General features: G+C 40.0%; 1 protein-coding gene across 5 annotated transcripts in view; it reads right to left on the minus strand.

Moving 5' to 3' along the window:
* Positions 1-22253, minus strand: part of LOC109931155 (diphosphoinositol polyphosphate phosphohydrolase 2-like) — a 65679-nt gene continuing 43426 nt past the window's right edge. For 3 of the 5 annotated variants that reach the window (XM_048610344.1, XM_048610346.1, XM_048610343.1), the window contains exons 2-5: positions 15277-15387; positions 9225-9269; positions 6836-6920; positions 1-2099 (exon numbers count right to left, since the gene is read on the minus strand). In XM_048610344.1, the coding sequence (XP_048466301.1) occupies positions 1894-2099; positions 6836-6920; positions 9225-9269; positions 15277-15387 (447 nt within the window). In that variant the 3' untranslated portion in view covers positions 1-1893. Of the gene's footprint in view, positions 2100-6835; positions 6921-9224; positions 9270-15276; positions 15388-16750; positions 16854-17226; positions 17492-17518; positions 17755-19935; positions 20055-22253 lie in introns of those variants that run through there. The other 2 variants (XM_048610345.1, XM_048610342.1) reach the window with 2 other exon arrangements.

Here is a 22253-nt window from a genome sequence, read left to right on the forward strand (position 1 = left end):
TTCAAAATTCAGTTTTATTCAAGACTATTAGTCTCATTAAGAAAATGATTTTTTTAAAATCAAATACAGTAGACTCTCTTGAATGGTGTCTTTGGGACTGTACAGAAAGCTTAAAGGTGGTGAACCATACACAGAGCTAGAAACCAATGTAGAGAGAGAGATAGGTGACACCAAATGAAGCAATATTGAATTCTTAAATAAAGCATGCTGTGACTGGATAAGGCAGGTTCATTCTCAGTCTTTAGGCTACTGCCTTCAATCAATATTGAGGCTGAACCGCACATTTTAAAACAGAACTCTTGATCAAGGTGGGGTAGAGGCCACTGAGCAGGAATTTTAAGAGATTGGAATGGAATACTTCCATTCTTGATATAAAAAAAAGTTAGAATTACTTGGTCTACAACCCCTCAATATTCTTTAAGCTTGAAGGAGCACCTCCAAATATAGCAGGTTACAGTACAGCAGGTTTCATGCTGGCAAAGAGGTACTGTCAAATTAGTTTTTGCACTGTGGTCTTTAAAGAAAAAGGAGATATCAATTCATTTCACATTGAATTCTTACAGCCAGCAGAGCAAGGATTGATTAAAGGGCTGGATACTTAGAACCCATATTCGGCAAAAAACAAACCCATCACACTTCCAGTTCCTGCCCAAAATTTAAAATGCAAACAATCTTGATAATTGCAATTTTAAAAATCACAATTCTGCTAAACTGTCTTGTGTAAATTTCAGTTTGAGGGGCAGTCACAAACTGAAGTCCCCTGGAGTGTTACTTCATTCAAAAATAATCCACCTTCCCTCCATCAGCAAGATACAAACATTTAAACAGAAACTTGGGAACAGATCCAGGCAACCAACACATGGAAGTGCATTGATTTGATTTGAACTGTTCAAACACCAAAATCCAAGTAAGTGAATCAGTTCAATTTGGCACTGGCAATATTAAGTAGTACCATTCAGCTTCTGGACCCACTCTCCAGACTAAAGACAGCAGTTTGTTTACTGGGAGTCCAATATATTTGTAAACTTCAACTGTAGAGCAAGATAGACAACTGAGAGTGACTAGAGTATGAGATGACACTTGGAAACTTAGAGTGCAAGAACAATAAATTGAAGTTTAAAAAAAAAAGCAAGACAAGAAAAAGGAACAAAAGAATGTTCAGGGCATAGAAAAATCTATAAATTAAAATAGAAAAGCCAAATTGGCAGCTGTTTTATTTGTTATTGGAATTTTGAGCATTAAGTTTTTGAACATGGTGGGTGAGTTGGGACAGGGAATATTTAACTACATGTCAGTAATTCTTCAAGACAGAAAGACATTGAAAAGTGATCTGATGCAGCAATCAGAATATAAACATTTTAATTAATACCACTTAAAATGATCAATTTTGAAAAATCTTCTATTCAATTACCCAAACAATTTGTAAGGGGCAATTCATATTTCAAGATTTAAATGATAAATGATTGCTGGGCAATCAGACTTTCTAATAGGATGTCCAAATGTTCATTCTAAACATTGTTTAATTTTGATGTGGAAAATCATATACCACATTGCCATTGTAAAACACCAAAATAGAAAGTCATTTTCACATCTATGGCATGCTATTCATGGTAAAATTGAAACAGGATTAAGTATATCCTTTTATATAATGCAAACTTAAAACAGTTAGTGGCCTGCGAGGCATCTCTAACAAAATAATGCTAACATAAATCAGTGTATGGCTTTGGTTTTCAACACTATTTTACATCATAAAAAGTTTCATATCAACACTGCAAGTACTCATGCAAAAGTATTTATACATATACAATCTAACCTAGACTGTTCTGCCTTAAGCAGAATGCAATTTACTAAGTGACTGCACATGAGCAGGAAGGCCACATGTGAATGTACATTTCATCTGAGGTCAGATGACATCCCTGAAGTTTGGGAACTGGTCACATAAACAGTAGCTGTGTCAACCGAATTGGAGGAGACCAGAGAGTTTCCATTTGTGTTAGAGTTGCCCAGTTTCAGCTTTTTCAAATATTCAGCATGTACTGGTTTGTGACGCTGCAAAACTTCAATTGCATCTTCAACTTTAAACCATTCCCTTTTCCTTCCTGTGAAAGCAAAACATAAAAAATAAACTATTTAACTTATTCTAATGATGTCAACCATCAGGAATTTCAAAAGGCATTTGAAATAAGCATGACATAATAAAAACCTGCCAGCTAAATTAAAGCCTGTGGAATGAAAGGCAGTCAGCATGGATATAAAATTGAATAAGGGGAAGAAAGCAAGACAGTGGTCTTTATCAGACTACAGTGAGTGGAGTATACATTGCATTGGGAGTGTGCATGGGGTGGGGTGAGCGGGCAGAGAAGAGGTCCAGTAAAAAATATCTAGATTGGAGAAACCTGACTCCAGGGAAGCAGAGTGGGAAAAAAAGGAAATCAGCCCATATCTCATGTCTCAAGGTGCTCAGAAATCTAAAGAGAAAAAAGGTGGTGGTGGTGGTGCTCCAAAAAAAAGGGATTCACATTAGGATTGTGCCTCTTGTTGATATTTAAACAGTGCGCTGGACTTATGTACAGGACAATTTCAGAATATCAGCAGATGACAAAACAAACATACAGGTGAAGAATGTAAGAGACTTCAGAAAGATGCTGACTTGTAAAGTAAGCAGCCTCAAGGCAAATAAAAAGTTTTAAAAAATTAGCTAATGGGATGTTGGCATCACTGGCTGGACTAACATTTAATACCCATCCCCAACTGCCCTGGAGAGGAGCTGCTGCATTGATTTGAACTGTTCAAACAGATATCCAAGTGAATCAATTCAGTTTGGCACTGGCAATATTAAGTGGATACCATTCAGCTTCTGGAGCCATTCTCCACACCACAAAGACAGCAGTTGTCTCAGTGAGAGTCCAGTATATTTGTAAACTCCAACTGCAGAGCAAGATAGACCATTGAAAACAACAACTGAAAGACTGCTGTAGTCCCTGGGGTGTAGGGAAGGGAGTTCCAGGATCTTGACTCAAATTAATACTAAATGATACAAGATTTATCTGGTAGGACAAATGTGGAAGGACAATACTAGCTAAACAGTTAAATTTTAAAATGGGGACAAGAACAGAAAGAACTTGACGTAACTGCAGAAACGTTTGAAAAAGTGTATGAACAAGTTGAGAAGGCTGTGAATAAGCATATGGTGTCTTTGGCTTTATGAATCGAGGCAAGGGAGTGTGTTCTCTTGCTGACCCTTCTGTCAAAGGTGATTGCAAAGAATCAGGAAATAAAGTGAGGAAACACAGTTTTCTAAAAAAGTGACCTGTGATCTGGAATATATTGAAAGATTGACAGAAGCAAATTCAATCACAACTTTCAAAGAAAGTGGTAGATAAATAAAGATCAAATTAAAGCAATATGGAAAAAAAAAAAAAAGTGTAGCATAGTGACATTTATTGGCCAGCTCTACCAAAAGAGCCAGAACAGATCAAATGGGCTGAAAGATACAGCACAAGAGGCCATCCTATGATAAAGGACACCATTGGTACTGGAAAGATTAGTTTATAAAGTGTCCATGTGGATCAAACAAATTAAGATTTAAATCCCAAGCATTCCCCCAAAGAACTGATGATCAAACACCATGTAGTGCAGTGGCTACACCCCTGCCTTTGAGCCAAAAGCACAAGGTTCAAGTACTTGGCTACTTTAGGACTTGACGGCCATGGAATACAGACAAAGCGATTGAATATCAACTTGTAAATCCATTCAACATATGCCAATGGCAGGGATTAAGAGCTGGAGATATTCCTGGTCAGCCCTGTGATCCATTCACAGTTCATAGCTCAGGGCCACAACATGCATGAAAATAGGTGTGCTGCCACAGCAACAGACTCTTGGTTGGATGGGCGGTATGAATCAGATTGGTACCTACATCGCATGGGGTTTGATCCCCATTCCAGCTGGGATGGATTCAGGTCCTGCATCACTGGTGGAGGAACCTGCCTTCAGGGAAAGAATTCAAGAAGGGGAATGGAGGGTCCATCGTGCACATGGTACCAGCTTAAGTTATACATTGTCTCAATGCTGGCCACAAATAGCTTGTAGCAAGTGCCAACATACTGGTTACAAAAATAGTCTTTAAGAACGGTGTAAAGCTGGGACCCCTAATTAACAGGAGCTGAATAAAGGTAAATTCAGTTTTCATTACATGGGTTTCTGAAAGTATAACTGGCTCGAGGATCACATTCTGTCCCTATCTAATTTCACTATCCCTGGCAAAAAACTGACAATGGCATTTGACAAGACTAAAGTGATATGACAAAACAAACAAGTGTTTTCCGTTTATTTACTTTACGGACAGATTCAACTTCTATCAGAAGAATCAATCAACCCATGAATCAAGCTATTCCAAAAGAATGAAAGAAAATTTTTTAAAAAATATGCATATCAAGGATGAGAACCTTCTTTTCATCATCCACACTCCCAGAGTATGCTGGGTCATTCACATTACCTGACAGAGAAGTCTGAGCAATGCATAAAAGATAAAATAGTTCAGTAAAAGTGGAAGAATTAAACTAAAATGATTGAAAATGAAACTGGTAAGAGGTGAGGTCAGAATAAGAGCAATGACATTAGAGAAAGCCTGTTTGTGAAATGAAGTTTAAGGAATGACTACACCCATCTGGTAAAAATGAAGTTTGAAGAGACACCACAATAGACCACTCAACCCTGCTGTATAGCTTTACATCTCTCGATGCACTCAACCTGATAATTCAAAGTAACTCTCAGCTTTCACAGCTGTGTTGCCAAGTGCTTCCCAACCGCAACCCCCTCCAAAAATCAAGATCTAATAGAAGTTTTCAAAATCATGCGAGATCTGGACAAAGCTGTTAGGGGGATACCACTCCTGCTCAAGACATTTAAGAATCAGATGGTACAGTATTTTGCAAGAGAAGCAGCGAGCAGAGAAAAAGTTGTGTATGTTTACAGTCTGGAATGCACTGCTTGGAAATGTGTGAAGGCAGATTCAGCTGAGGAATTTGAGAAAGAACTGGATGATTATTTAAACGGAAACAATGTGCAAGCTTACAGGGAGAAGGTATGACACTATGACTTGATGCCAATGCTCAGAGCCAGTGCTGACATTGGCTAAATGGCCTCCTTCTGCACCATAACAATTACCTAGTTTGAAGATTACATTCTTATTTGCACTTGTTCAGAGAGTTATATTCTACAATATCAAATCCTTGTAACAATAAATCACCTGGATCAGATCACTCAATCTTTCACACATGGGAATACAAACTAAAGAACACACAACCTGCCCTCAAGTCGAGCCCTTTTAGCTGCAGTTTCATTCTGGAAAGTGTGCATTGTTCCCCTTCCAGAGGGGAATGAATCCTTTCAGAAGTGGTGCCCAAAACTGCACTTAGTGCTGCAAATGGGGTCTGACCACCGTGCTGAACAAGCACAGCACAACCTCCTCCCCACTGGGATACATCACTGTTTCTGCAAGATAAATACCAACTTCCCTTTGTGCTGTGTGTTTCAACTCCAGAGTGCTCCTTCAATTCAGATAAAAATCAGGGCAGGAATAGACACTATGTCATCGCAAAGCTCGAGGGAAAGAAGCTCACTAGCGTCGAATTGATTTGATTGGATTTGTTCAGAGTTTAGATAGAATGGCATTATTCAAATCTAGGAAAATCCAGTTTCTTAGGGATGAACAAGGAGCTGCAAGTGTTTTGAATTTCAAACATGTGGGAAGTGTTTAAACAGTTCAGACGAGTATAGCTTTTGCTTTGGTAGTACAGAAAATAATCAGTATAAAAAGCTAAATTTATACTGGGGTACTATTTATATTGTCACAGGGCAGCATGGTGGCTCAGGTGATTAGCACTGCTGCCTCACAGCACCAGAGACCAGTGTTTGGTTCCATCCTCTGACGGCTGTCTTTGTGAAGTTTGCACATTCTCCGTGTCTGCGTGGGTTTCCTCCCAGTCCAAAGATGTGCTGGTTAGGTGGACAAATTGTCAAATTGCCCGTAGTGTTTAGGGAGGTGTAGTTTAGGTGGGATGCTTTGAGGGTCAGTGTGGACTTGTTGGGCCGCAGGGCTTGTTTCCACACTGTAGGTGTTCCACATGTTTCTGATGATTTAAGATTTCACAATTCCCTCAAAAAAGGGATGTGGATAGCAAAAGATGTTGTAAATACTTTGCGCATCCCGTCGGAAGGAATCGAGTGGGCACGTATTAATAATGCAACGCGCGCACACCCCAGTGGCAGTGCTTGGTGTCAGGGCATGCTCCTGCATGAGGACCTGAGCATGAATGAGTTACTTTGTTACCACGAAATAAAAAGTGCAGTCCTTTCAAATGACAGGGTGATGTACAGTTGTCAAGAAACTTTTTAAAGCACTTGAGTTTACATGCATCCTGTATTTATTTTTTAAGTCAGCTCCAAGCAATCCATTTGTGCTAGCTACAAAAAAACTAACTACCCTTGCCCAGTTATCCTCCTCTGCAGGCACCTGCACCGAAATCTGTTAGGATAGCATTATTACTCCTCCAATCTCCTCCCTTCACCCTGCTGAAAAAGAAATTCAGATTACTCTAGTTTTAATTCAGTGAGAACTTAGTTTTTAATTCTAAGGTCCTTCATTTACTTTAGAAAGCAGCACCCAATTTAAATCACAATAACATGTATTTATAGTTGTGTAAATTCACTAATGCCTACCTGGAGACAGTTTTCTTCCTGGTTCTGTATTGGAGGTGCAACAACCCAACTAGAATGCAAGGTAATGCATTCCCTACCTGTTCCATTAACAGTGAAAGTATCTGGAACTCACCAATATTAACAGAATCCTCCCAATCTTCCAGAATTTCTGTCACTATCAGAACATACACGTAGGTTCTGTGTTTTCGGTCTCGATTCTATTACAAAAGAAACAAAAAAAAAAGTTCAAATTGAAAAGAAGCAAACAAAAAAAAAAATTCTACAAAATTAGGAGGGCAAATGGCAGAGAATATCTAAGGGCTGTGCCTCTATCTACATTCACTGTTTGGGAATCTGAAATCAGAAAGTACTTTCCATTATCATATTACATTAGGAGAAAGGAACTTTCAGATCAATAATTGGTTCTAAAAACAACAGTTAGGGAAAGCACAATATTACTTAGTGCAGAAAATGAGATGCTTCCGGGATGAAAACTGGAGGCACGAACAAACTTGCAGATTCAGAGGAGACAGTAAAATCTATAAGTAAAATCTATAAACTTATGCATATGGATTGAGTATGAACAGTGAAAGTACAAAACAAAAAAGTCATTGGAAGATCTGAATGAATGATGTTACACTGGACCAAGCAGCAAAAAAGTGTGTCTGTTGAGGACAACTAATAACAAAAGACAGATGCAATGCTGAAGTCAACAGATTGTCAGAAGTTATTTTGCAAACATGAAGGACATGGGGCAGTTGCGGGGGGTTGTGTGGGTGGAAGGAGAGAGAAGTAGTTGTGCTGTCACATCGTCACTTTCCTATGTGTCTGTGTCTCAAACTTGGAGAGTACATAAAAAAGAAGAGTCAAAAATCCGAGGCCTGTTTAGATGCCAAAATGTACGGGAGACATTTATACACAGCGTTTTGACCAGAGCTGCAAGTCTGCAAGATTTCTAGCGGGTGAAGTGGAGGGCAGCAGAAAGACACATCATAACACAACATCTCCTGGTAGAAGCTACTAGTAGCTGAAGGATAATAGAAAAGACATTAAGGATGGATCAGAGTCAAAATAGAGACAACAACAAATAACAAAATGGCAAATCTCTAAATCACACACTCACTAAAGAGGGGAGAAATTTTCAATGACACTATACACTTTAATAAGCAATGCCTGTGAATCAAAAATCAAAATATTGAATCACTAAGACAGTACAATCCTCAAATGTATGGAAGGGTTCATGCTACGTTATAGAGAGAGTAATTGTAATTTTTAATAACCAGACAGGACACACCCCAAACAAAACAGGAAGAGAGAAAATAAAGCAACTTAGACACAGGTGGAGACACTGGCAGAGCGGTAATGTCACTGGACTAGTAATCAAGACTTACTACTATTGGTGGAATTTAAATTCAATTAGTAACTGAGTAATATATAGTGTCCATGAAATCATTAAGTGTTACAAAGACACATCTAGTTCACCAATGCCTTTCAGGGAACTAAATCTGCTGCTATCTTTATTCAGTCTAGTTTGTGTGTTATTCAAGACCCACAGTTATGTGGTTGACTGAAATGCAGGGAGAGCAACAAATGCTGACCTTACCCCTCATGCTCACATCTCATGAAATAATTCTTAAATGCAAGCAGAAAAATATTTAGAAAGAAATGCTTAGTAATAACACATGGCCTGATCACAGAATTTCAAAGTGAAGTTTAAAAAAAATTGGCAAATTGACATGAAATGTGGAGGATGAAGTTTGTGAAATGGCAGAATGCTCGTGTCACCTAAGAAACCTGAAAAATTTAAATTCTATGGCAAAAAAAGTGCCACAATAAAAAGGATGGAGATGGCAACAGTGCAGACAACATGTGGCACTAGTGAAGGGAATTCTCACTGACAGGCACCTGTAAACAAGTGGCCAGGGATAAATAAGTGACAGAAATAAACTAGAGACTTTTTTTTTAAAAACTCAAAGGGAAGAATATTGAAGAAGTTTATCAATACCAAAGAGGGCATCACAGCAAATTGATAGGAAGGACACTGGTGAGTAGAATAGGCAAATATGGTTTAACATAGGCATGGAAAAACATTTCAGGAAGGAAAAAGATCAAAACCTTCAGTTTCTTATTGTAGCAGATAAATGAAAATTGGTGAAGAATAGGGCGAAAAGGAATAGAATTTTAAAGACATTTGTTTGAGAATGCTGCGTGCAGATTTTGGTTCCTCAGTAGGTGGGCAATAAAAAGGAGTTTCCTGAAAATGTACATTTCAAATTCACAAGAAAGAGGTGCCGAAGTTAGTAAGGCTGTTTGCTGTCAAGCTGAACATGGTGGGTGATTTAATAATGTGTAGACTATTTAAGGTACAAGGTCATGTTCTCGCAAGCAGATACACAAGCAGTGAAGATTATAAAAAGTGTAAAAACTCCCCTGAAGTGTAGTTAAATTGTGGGATGCTGCATCACGTACGGCAATAAATCTGGAGGTTAAATTTCAAAAAAAAAAACCAAACAAACACTCACCTCAAATATTCCTAGTAATCTTCCCAACTTTCCTTTCACACCAGCCTGCAAATAAATGTTTTAAAGAGTTGAATTCAGAGCATAGGTTCTCCAGAAAGACATTCGAGACAGTCAGTTTTAACTGGTTTGCACACGGATAGTAAAGTTGCCAGTTTAGAAAAGCTTCACATAGGTAGGGGAACAATTCTGGCCCCACCATCAGCTCAACCAAATGTAGCCACATTCAATTTCTGGCTTATATTTAAAATGACTTCAGATGAATATACTAGAAACTGGTCTTGGTATTTTAGTTACCATGGGAAAAACAAGGAGTTTTAAAATGTGTGTCTGCTGCACATATGACATTGTCAAAGGATAGTGAATGCTTGTCACCACTTATTTCATCAGTTAGAACAACAGCAAGCAAACCTGGAAGGCACCTCAGTGTACACCAATCAACATTGCTGGGCATGATGGGATCTCATTGAGAAATAGCCCACAAATCAAAAAAAAGGCTCATTTTCACATGAGGAATCAACCATGCTATATTTTCATTATCTTGTCGATATCAGATTTAACTTTAGTAATTTTCCAACCCTAACCATTGATCAACTGTCAGTGAAGTAGCACTTTGCTTTTTCCATCCCACAGCAAGCCGCAGGTACTGCGCCTTCAATAACTCATTCCACCCACTCTTTACAAAAAGGTTTATAGCAGAATCCCTTTTATCAAATACCAAAGTGACTTAATATCATTGCAAATTGGGCAATTATAGAACATAAACCAACAGTATACCCAGTTAGAGATAGTATACCCAGTTACATTGTTTTGCAAATTGATTTGTACGCCAAACTGGTCAGAAAGAGACTTCTGATTCCATCCAAGCAAGGCTGGCTCAAACACAACACTGCACAAATGCTCCGGTGAAGCATCAGGACAATTCTACCACGCGAAATGTATCAAGGTTTCTCAAATGGTGAGGCGCAGCACCCCCTGGGAGGTTGGGGCAGTCAAGAGCTCAGCAGGCAGCAATAGCTGCCATGGAGCGCCAACTAAATGTTTACTGCAACAAGGCTCTTTCAAATCAAATGTGGACATGATCTGACTGATATTCAAGGCCTATTTCTGCTCCAAACAAAAATTCCAGTGAAAATTATTAAAATTGCAAAAATACACTTTATTCATAAAAACTACAATCACAGGTTCTAAAGCAGTTCTGTGAAGTGTTGGCACATGAAAAACAAAATTTTACAATTTGACATTCTTTGCAGTTCTAAAACCAAAAGGCATTTCTTACTTATGTAGGATACTATTCACATACGCGGAGTCCCGGGGGTCCAATAACCGAAAGGACCCCCATATAAACTTCAGCAGGAAGACCTTAGACAGTGGTCTTTTCCCATTGAGCCTTGTCAGCAGCTGCCTCAAGCTTTAGTGTTCCTCAGCATGCAGCACCAGACCTTGGAATGTGCCAGTCTGCAACACTCAGTTGAAGTTGACTCCTTGTTTTGGAAGGCCAGCAAGTTTCAGCCAGGCCAAAGAGCATCTTTCACCAAGTTGATGGTCCTCCAGACACCGCTGATGTTTATCTCAGTGTGCATCCCAGGGAACAGACCTAGGGTACAGGCCTGCATCACAGATGCTCAGGACAAACTTACTTTAGGAGGTCTAAAGTTTCAAGCAAGACCAGAACAAAATTGTCATGCTCGGATTCCCCCAAATCACACAAGAATTAAAGAAAACACTTCAGCTAATTAGCTTTCAATGGTCTTAGGATTTAGCTGCTGATCTCCCTGGTGTTAAATGCAGATTTATTTTGTCTCCCATTCTTGCCATCAAAGTGCCTGGCCAACTGAAACTCAGGAACAGACCTGTATATCAGAGCTTTTGGCACAATTTGCCTCATTGACCTCAAATCACCACTCAGTTCACAGATACATGGCTCAATGTATTTCACTGCAATCATGGTATACCAATCTGCAGGACGTACTGCAGCAACTCGCCAAGCCTTCTTTGACAAATTCATTAGCTCTACCAGCTACAGAAGAATAAGAGCAGCAGGTGCTTTGCACAAATCAGCCTCAAATCTCTACAATATGACCCCATCTTGATTTGTGGAAACAATAATCTTTCATCGTTGCAGGCTCAAACTCCTAGAACTCTCCAAACAGGCACAGTAGAACTGCATTGCATGAAGGCAGCAGCAGCAACTAGGCATTGGTATTGCCTGTACCACATCAATAGCAATTGCTTGGAGTTTATTTTTGTAATGTGTAGGACAGAGCAAGAACCATGGGGAAAGTTATCCTATTCTGATTCCTGCTAAATAAGACATCAATAATCCTCAATTTAACTTCATATAAAACAAACCACAAGCGAAGTTTTTGACAGCTTCAGTTCACATCCATAAAATACTGTTCATGTGGTGTCAGGTCCAGGCAGATGCTACATCCTACATGCTCACTACCATAAACATGTCTTGGAATGGCACCTCTTGGATTTACTGTCCCCAGCATAAAGATTACAGAAATATTGTGTCAACTGAATTGGATTATCAAAATACAACATGCTATTGTGTACACATGTTTGCTATCTATATATGGTTTACATTTTTGTTGCATTACCTTGTGTTATGCGCAGTGACTATTCAGAGGATAAAGGGCTTCTTATTAACTTCCTAGTATCCTTTGTTTTCATTCCACTGCAACCCTTTCAGAATTCAGGGTTATGTTTACAATATGTTCATTAACAGCCATTCAGATTTACATTATATCCATCTTTTGTCACTCTTTTCTTGATTAAGCCAATCATGTACGAATGTTCATCGTCATCACTAACTTGAAGAAATGGAATAAAAAAAAAGTGAAGTGAATCGAAAACCACATAACTATACCTGCAGTGATTCAAATGGAAACCATTTGCAGTGGAATCAGAGGTTGCTTCTGGGCATTATATGGAGAAATAGTAAAATTTGCTGAAATTAGGAATAATTTGAATGTTTGAGTTCTACAATAATTTGGAGCCAAATCTCTATTTCTTTAATAGAAAGAACTAGTCTGACTATTGTACACTTTTTAAAAAAGTGTTTATAACCACAATCAGCCTGAAATACACCCTAGTTGTAGGGAAGAGGCTTTGACTTTGGTACGCAGGGCAGTTTCAAAGTTACATTGGAAAACCTCACCCCCTCATTTCACAAATAAAAAATACATTGCTGGATGGAATCAAGGGAGAATGACTCATAAAATGGGTGGTGACCATGTTTACATTGCCATCACCACCCTCCTGTTGTGGAAACTGCCCTGCACTATAAACAAATTACTTGTTGAACTAGATTCCTGGTTTAAAATAAAAAAAGTTCACTTTGCTTCCAAATCAATAGAAAGATGGTAGAGGTAAAAACAATTGATTATTCTGTTGTGCCCTTGCTTAAAACTTACAGGTAAAGTCAGATTCATTTATTTGCTACATCTGTTTAAAACGTCTCTTGCTCAGAAAATAAATATTTGTAGCCATAATCACATTTTCTTCACAGCCCACACATATCCTCTGGATCCTTCCGCTTCGCTATCACTGAGGGGATCTGAACAACGATCCTGTTAGAGGGAGCTACAGTCCAGCTGTGTTTTCACAGTCTGACCTAAAAAAGGTCTAGAATTAACAACTTCAAAAGTACAGCAATACTAGTATCAGCACATTAGTCCAGCATTTAGTGGTACTACCAATTTAAAAAAGATACATATCTTCATGTTGGACTGGCCAGTACAGAAGTTACCTAGCACATCACAGAATCTGCAAAGGCAGCCATTCACCCTTTATTGCTCTCCGCTTCACTGCTCGAATAGTATTACTATTGTTCAAAGACTTACAACATAGCAAGATACAATAGACATTTAAACTGCTGTTCCTTTCTAACATAGAATGGCTTCTCATCGAAACCAGATTACATCCATTTCCACCCACTCCGTATTAAAGTTTAATTTTGCCCTCAAAACTAGAGTTTCAACCCCCTCACATCCATTTTCAACTTACAAAAGGCCTCATGTTTTGTCTCCATTGCTCTCCTGAGCCTCTTTATTTGGAATAGGAGGTGGGGAAAAGAATGGATCTTACATCCAACTTTCTCCATTTATAAAAACACACTTCTTGGTAACTTCAAGCAGCTTCCCTTCTTTTAATAGTCAGACCTGCACTGATGCAGTCTCCACCAGACGAGATACTAAAATGGAGATTGTTTGCCCGCCGGGATGGTCTTATGGGAGCAGTCAGGTTCTGACAAAGGGTCACTGGACCCTAAAAACGTTAGCTCTACTTTCTCTCCACAGATGCTGCCAGACCCACTGAGTCTCTCCAGAGATTTCTGGATTTGTTTTCCATTTTCAGAATTTGCAGTTCTTCCGATTAGAGCAGAACGCATATAGAGCACAGCACCAACAGAGCAGTTGGACTTGGGTGGGATGCTCTTCAGTGTTGATGCAGAATCAATAGGCCAAATGGCCTCTATTTGCACTGTAGGAATTCTAGGATTTTACTTTATGATGAGCCACTGTTGCACTAGAGTCATGCCACAAAAACTCATGCTCTGTCTTTTCAAGAAAAAAGGTCACTGGATGTGTGTCAGTACTTACTGTGTTGGCTATCCCCAAGCACCTTTAAAGATGACAGTGAGCTACTTTCTCGAACCACTGCAGTTCATTTGGTTTAGGGACATGCACTCAGTGCTGTTTGGAGGAGTTCCAGGATTTTGCTCACCAAATGAAGGAACAGTGATAAAAATTACCACGCCATGGTGATGTTTCAGAGGAGGAATTACTGCTGTGGTGTTTAAGTATGTGCTGCCATTGTCTTTCTAAATTGGGTTTGGAAGGTACTAAGAAGAACCTTGAATTTCCACAGTACAGCTTGTGGATGGTGCACACTGCTGCTACTGAACATTGGTAATGGAGGAAGTGGATGCTTGTGAATGCGGTGCCAATCAAGTGGGCCACTTTGACTTGGGTGGTGTCAAACTTCAAATGTTGTTGGAGCTGCACTCATCCAGGCAAGTGGGTGCCTGGTGGATGTTGGACAGGCTTTGGGGAGTCAGGAGAGACACTCACTGCAGGATTCTTAATCTTGATGTGCTCTTGTAGCCACAGTATTTATGTTGTAGTCCAGAGTTTCTAATACTACAGTAACAGTATTAATAGTCAACAATTCAGCAATGGCAATGCCACTGTCAGCCCAAGCCTGGACAGTGGGTACAGACTGCTTCAGTATCAAAGACAGCAAGACCAGGACAAAGTTATTAGAATCCAAAAGCTCAACTATGGCAGGGATAGCATCAATACTTGGCTCAGTGTATTTATCTGCAGAAATGATTTGTAGATTTGTCAGTTTTGCTAGTAACTCTTCAAAGTTACATCTTGAAAAGATAATTCATGAGGGTTAGAACAATCAAGTTAACCCTTCAGTGAACTTCAGAACAGCATTTGGTGAAAGGAATACATCAATGTGCTTTTGGTGGCAGGGAAAATGAAGAGCTCAAAAGGCGCTGACTGAAGCATACTAGCAGCAAAATTAAAAGCTTGTCATTCTGACTAATCCCAAAAGCCAAGTGCCAAAACAGTGTGTTGGTCAAAGGATTAAGCAAAAATAAAAAGCTTTTACATTTAGCTCAGCCATGGCAGCTGTCAAATACTGGTTAAGTGTAAAACAGCACAGCACAGAGCAAAACAAAAGGAAAAAACTAGCCACACAGCCCTCATGGGGCAGTTAATCTGTTCAGTTGTGAAGCACTACATAAACCTTTCACAGCCACTAATCAGACAATGGAACAGGGGATTAAAGTCCACAAAATAAAAGTCACAAAAATGGTTGATGTATCACTACTCATCTTGGTCTGTAAGAAAAGGCGAAAGATACCCGCACAGGCCATTCTCAGAAAAACAGGTTGCTTTAAAAGCATCTCAATTTAGAAGTGTTAAAAAAAAAAGGTGTACACCAACAGGTTTTCATGGATAATTAAGATGCATACATTGACCAGAAAAGAGTGGAAATACTAGACAGAAGCTCTAATGCATCATGTACGAACCTCTTCATACACTTCCCTCACTGCTGCACTACCTGGCTCCTCTTCAGGTTCCATTCCTCCACCTGGAACAATCCATTGGTCTGGATGTCGACTGCTACTGACTAGAAGCACCTGGAGAGGGAAAAAGAATTCTCAGTCACAAAGTTTAACACTCCTATTACACTTCAGTGAACTGCATACAAGGAATTGCTTTGCTGAATCCTCAGTGGGCAAAAAACATTCAAGTAAATTCAATGCTTAGTTTAAATTAATACACATTTGGTGCTCAGTTCCTAAAAGATCTCATTTCCAAGCAACACAGTGTGCTAGTACAGAATGTTTTAACAGATCGTAAATTTGCATGAGTGTTCTATTCAGTTATCCAACACTCAAAAGTTCAGGAATCCGAAGAATAGACCATTTATCCAACTTCATACACAGTTGGAAACTTAGGCCAGATGCAGGATTAGATGCACAGGTTACTGCAGATAGTTTAACAGTAGAATTAGTTAATAGCATGCCAGGAGGGAGGATAAAAGCCAACAGTTTAGAAGGACTGTATTATTTAGGTCAGAAGTCACACAATACTAGGTTATAGTCCAAAAAGGTTGATGTGAAATCACAAGCTTTCTAGGTGCTGCCCCTTCATCCAGGCAGAGGGATTAGCACCTGACTGCAGGGCTGTGAAATGTTGACAACTTACAGCTATTAAGATCAACTCAGTTTCCGTCTTTTTGCCTGTGGCACACTGTAGGTACATCCTGGCAGGATAAAAATCACAAATGCAGCGGTCCTCAAAAGGAAGAGCTCTCAGGTTTGTTGGCAGTCAAACAAACACAACCAGCCTTGTTGGAATGGTGACATACAGCACAAATATGGCAAGGTAGCCCAAACATCAGCAGGATGCTCCAAAATTTCCACTTTGAGAACACTTGCAACAGAGATAAGCAGCTAAACAATGAGTATTGCATATGGGAGCCACTAGCTAAGAGGAAAGTGGCAATAGCTCCTGTGGGTTGGTACGCGATGTACAGCAGTTTGGCAATCTTAAGAATCAGTCTGGTAGATCTTGTCGTCACAATACCTCCATAGCCAGAACATCCTTTGCAAAGATGGCAAAACCTATACATAATACTCCAGGTGTAGTCTCACCAAAGGTCCTGTACAATTGCAGCAAAAATACCCTGCTCATGTACCCAAATCCTTGCAGTATGAAGGCCAACGTGCCATTTGCCTCCTTCACTTCCTGCTGCACCTGTGTGCTTATTTTAATTGACTGGTGTATAAAGGACACTAGGTCTTGTCCCAGTCTATTACTATTCAGATAATAATCTGCCTTCCTGTTTTTGCTACCAAAATGGATAAACTCATTTATCCATATAATACTTCATTTGCCATTTCATTCAACTTTACTGAAGCACATTGAAGTATTTCTGCATCCTTCTCCGTTCGCTATCCCACCCAGCTTTATGGTCGATTAAAAAAGGTCACTGACCTGAAACATCAAATCTGTTTCCCTCCACAAATTCTGCCCAAGCAAATCAGTGCCTATTGATCTCATGGGGCTTTCAAACTGTTGAAGTATCCTAGAATGCTGCCTAATTATAGATGGTAAGGCAGTGGCAAGATAAGAGAAGTCAGCATGAAATACCAAAGCAAAAAATTTAGGCTATTGAATGAGACAAAGGCATACAATGCACAGGAATACAAGAGTAGAGTAATTTGAACCCACAACTGAGGTGAAGTTCACAGTAATGCAGATAAATAATCAATCAATTGGAATAGCACTTTCACATATTGCCCTTTCGTACTATTCAGACCGATACAGCACAGAATTGAACTGAAATGAAGGCATTCTACCTATGCCAGCTGTTTGGTTGAGGGAATATACCACACCTACCCCCATCCTTTTCTTTCTCGCCCCGTAAAATCTTTCCCCTTCAAGTATTTCATTCCCCTTTGAAAGGATACAGATTCTGCTTCCAATAGACTGAGGCGGTGCATTCCAGATCACAATTCCCTGTATGGGAATTCCCGGTATCCATATATCTCATCTTGTTCTTTTAGGAACAAAAACTTATCCCTGTCAGAGGTACCAATTTTGTAGCACTGGAAGCAGTTTCATTTTGTTGATTGTATGCAATTATTTCACCATTTCTTTCAATGTTTTTCCAACCTTCTCTACTCCAAGGGGAGCAAACCATCCCTTCAGGTCTCTCCACATTAGCCACATCACGCACGGCTCAGTTACTCGTAAACTCACCTTTCAATCAAAGTCCTGTGCTCAAGTCCCTCTCCAGTACTCAAGCACAAGAATCAAGACAGAGAGCACTGTACAGTTGGAAGATGCATTAAAACATCTGCTTGTTCAAGTGGATGTAATACACCCAATGCATTGTTGCACTGGACCAAGGGAATTTTCTCCAGTGCCCTGCTCAACATTTCTCCCCCAAACTTGATAACGATGTTGTTTTTGGAAGTAGTTTGCACACACATTTCCTACAAAAAAAAACAGGAGCAGAGATCAGTCATTCAGCACATCTAGTCTGCTGTACCATTCAATGAGATCACAGCTGATCTGATAATCCTCAACTCTACTCTCGCGCCTCTCCCACCACCTCCAAAAATCCGATTCCTTTACGGATTTTAAAAAAAAAAAACTGTTGTTCTCAGCTTGAATATTCTTAATGACTCAGCCTAGACAACCCTATGAATTGAAGAAATTCATGATTCATTCTGCTCCTGGGAAAAACCACCTTCATCTCAGCCCTAATTGAGTGAGCCTTCACTCAGGTTCTAGACGCTTCCACAAGTGGGAGCTACGCTGCATCCACCCTGTCAAACCCCCTCAAATCTTGTATGTTTCAATAAAATCACCCCTCATTCTTCTAAAATGAGGGGAAGGGCTAACCAACTCCTTAACCCCAGGAATCAGCTAAATGAATTGCTTTTGAACAGCCTCCAGTGCCAGTACATTATCATTCAAAAATGGGCAAACTGTATACAACACTAAGTGCAGCCACACTAGTCTATACAGTTGTAACAAGATTTCCTTAGTTTTAAACTCCAAATCCTAGCAATAAAAAAAAGGGGGCCAAAATCTCATTTACGTTCATTCGTTGCTGCACCTGCATGTTAACATTTGTGCATTGCATGCACAAGAACACCCAGATCCCGACATACTACACTTTGTTTGGGAGTCTCACTACATTTAAATAATAGACTGAATTTTGATTTGTCATAATGAAGTGCTCATACTTTCCTAACTTAAAACGCTATCTGCTAGGTTTTGCCAACTCGATATCCCCTTGCAGATTCCTTATGGCCTCATCACAACATGCCCTGTCACCTATATTTGCTGGTACAAAAATGGAAATATTGCACCTCTGCCTCCAAGTCATTAATTAGAAACATAGGAAATAGGTGCAGGAGTAGGCCATTTCAGCCCTTTGAGCCTGCAATACCATTCAATATTATCATGGCTGATAGGGCAAGAGTTATTAATTGCATGATGACTAATCCTGGAGGCCACAAGATTGAGCAACAGAATTAGGTCATTTGGCCCATCAAGTCTGCTCTGCCATTTGATTATGGCGGATGTGTTTCTCAATCCCATTCTCCTGCCTCCACCCCATAACCCTTGATCACAATAGTAATCAAGAACATCTTAAATATACTCAATGACTTGAGTCCACAGCCTTCTGTGGCAACAAGTACCATAGATTTGCCAATCTCTGGCTGAAGAAATTCCCCATCTCAGTTCTAATGAGTCATTCCTTCACTGTGCCTTTGGGTACTAGTCTTCATTTTTAGTGGAAATTATCTTCTCCATATCCACACTATCCAGGCCTCAGTATTCTATCAGTTTCAGCAAGCACCCCATATCTCTCTGAACTCCAGAGGACTATCAAGAGTCCTCAACCACTCTGCATGTGACAAGCCACTCATTTCCAGGATCATTCTTCTGGACCCCCTCAAAAAAGGGCCAACACATACTTTGTTAGACATGGACCAAAAATTGCTGGCAATATTCCTACTGTGTCACTCCACTAGTTAGTTCTTCCCAACCTAAAAAAAAGGGACCCATTGATCCCCACTGTTTTGTGTTAATTAATCCTCAACCCACGCTAATACAATGCACAGGATTTGAGGTAATCTTTTACAAATGCCTTCTGGAAATCTAAATACTCGCTTACCATTTCCCTTTTATCAACTGCTTATAGCCACAAAAGAACTCCAGGTATGTCAAAATATCATTTCACTTTAACACAACCATGGTGACCGATTTGTTAATTAAAATCGACCTGTTCAGGCATCTTATGACATCACTGGCATAGACAAGATTTCAACCTGGGGCGTCAAGCTCAAAGCAGAGACACTGCTGTGCCACAGGAGCCCTACTATTGGAATTAAGTTTTTCTAAATGCTCTATTTTTTCCTTAATTAGAACTGTAGATCTTCCCAAAAGTTAGGCTAACTAGTCCATAGCTTTCTAAAGAATGGGAGCAATATTAGCAATCTTCCAATCTGCTGGAGGATTCCCGAAATCCTGTGAGGTCTGGAATATTTTGTACAATATAGTGGTGAAAAGCATTATGAAACACAAGCTTTTCATTTTAACGACTCAATTCCCTCTATCCTAGTATCATGGTCTGCACCCTCTAACTTAGTTCGGCATACCTCTTATTCTTCTTCCTAAGACACAAGACTTCACTGTTTTGCATTAAATATTTCATCCGTCCACACCTCTACTCATTCCAGCCCTCTACGTAGTCGGGAAATGTTAAGTCTCTTCACTGCTTTCTATATTGTTTTGAAAAAAACAAATTGGGAAACTTTCAAATTATAATGTCGTATACCCAAGACCAGCTCAATAACACATTAAAACAAGTGTCCAAACTCAGTATACCATGATCTTGCTGAGGATTCAATCTTCAGTCTGAGAAACAAGCTCATTCCATGAGATTCAAAAAAGGTTCTTGATAAAGTTTGTGCATATGCAGGTACAATACCACCCCACATAAAAATTAGGCAGGGGTGAGGGGGAGGTAGTAGGCTATTCCACCCTTTCAGCCTGATCCACTTTAACCCACATTCTCTCCATACTTCTTGATGCCTTTAAAAATCTGAATTTCTTCAAAAATATTCAATGACTGACCTCCACAGCCTTCTGGGGTAGAGAATTCCATGGTTTGCTAATCTGCAAGTGAAGATATTTTTCATCATCTGTCAAAAAAATGATCCACTGCATCCCTTGGGTCTAGACTCTCCAACCAGGGAAGACATTCTCCATGATGCTTTAATTTCAATCAAATCCTCTTGTCCTTCCAAATGCTCGTGAATAGATGCCCAGTCAAACCAATCCCTCCTCATTAGGGCAGTCCTGCCACAAGGTGAGTGAACTTCCACTGCACTCCCTCTACAGAAAGTATATCTTCTTTTGGTCTCCAATTCTAACTCTCTTCAAAATCCATTACTTTGAATCAGGCAAGTGAGTCAAACATGCTTTGCTTTCCAAGGTTTTAAGAGTAGATTTGCAGCTTGGGTTGTGGGTGTTAAACAGAGAAGATAGAGCCTGTACTGTTCTTCGGCACACAATGTTGTGCCAAACTTTTACCCTAATCCTAAAGGTCTATCTAACCTCCACCCCTACCTTATACTATCATCCATATGCCGATCTAATAGCCGCTTAAATGCCCCTAATGAGGCCAACTCCACTACCCTCTCCGGCAATGCGTTCCACGCCCCAACCACTCTGAGGAAAGAACCTACCTCTGATGTCTCCCCTATATCTACCTCCACTCACTTTAAAACTATGTCCCCTCATAATAGCTACCTCCACCATAGGAAAAAAAGTCTCTGGCTGTCCACTTTATCTATACCTCTGATCATTTTGTACACCTCTCAAGTCCCCTCTCATCCTTCTCTTTAGAATGATGAAAAGCCCTAGCACGCTCAACCTTTCCTCGTAAGGCCTTCCCTCCATTCTAGTCAACATCCTGGTAAATCTCCTCTGCACCTTTTCCAATGCTTCCACATCTTTCTTGTAGTGAGGCGACCAGAACTGGACACAATATCCAGATGTGGCCGAACCAGGGTTTTGTATAGCTGGAGCTTAACTTCACGGCTCTTGAACTCGATCCCTCTATTAATGAAAGCTAACACACCATACGCCTTCTTAACAACTCTATCCACTTGGGGGGCAGCTTTCAGGGAACTGTGGACATGAACCCCAAGATCCCTCTGCTCCTCCACACTGCCAAGAATCTTTCCGTTAACCCTGTGTTCTGCTTTCAAATTTGTCCTTCCAAAATGAATCACCTCACTTTTCATCTGCCACTTCTCAGCCCAGCTCTGCATCCTATCAATGTCCCATTGTAATCTAGAACAGCCCTCCGCACTGTCCACAACTCTACCCACCTCCGTATCGTCCGTGAACTTACTAATCCACCCTTCCACTCCTACATCCAAATCAGTTGCAAAAAACCACAAATAGAACAGGACCCAGGACAGATCCTGGTGATACACCACTCGTAACTGAGCACCATGTTGAATATTTTCCATCCACTACCACCCTTTGTCTAAGAATCAGCCAATTCTGAATCCAATCTGCCACATTTCCCCCTATCCCATGCCTCCTTACCTTCTGCATGAGCCTACCATGGGGAACCTTATCAAACGCCTTACTTAAATCCACGTATACCACATCCACTGCTCTACCTTCATCCATGTGGATGGTCACCTCTTCAAAGAATTCAATAAGGTTTGTGAGGCATGATCTACTCCTCAAATCCATGCTAACTATCATGAATCAAACTGTGCCTATCCAAGTGATCATAAATCCTGTCTCTCAGAGCCCTTTCCAATAAGTTGCCCACCACTGACGTAAGACTAACTGGCCTGTAATTTCTGGGGTTATCCCTATTCCCTTTTTTGAACAAGGGAGTGACGTTTGCCACTCTCCAATCTTCCAGAACTACACCTGTGGACAGGGAGGA

This window comes from Rhincodon typus, chromosome 22 (assembly GCF_021869965.1).
Source record: "Rhincodon typus isolate 14 chromosome 22, sRhiTyp1.1, whole genome shotgun sequence".
Taxonomy (NCBI): domain Eukaryota; kingdom Metazoa; phylum Chordata; class Chondrichthyes; order Orectolobiformes; family Rhincodontidae; genus Rhincodon; species Rhincodon typus.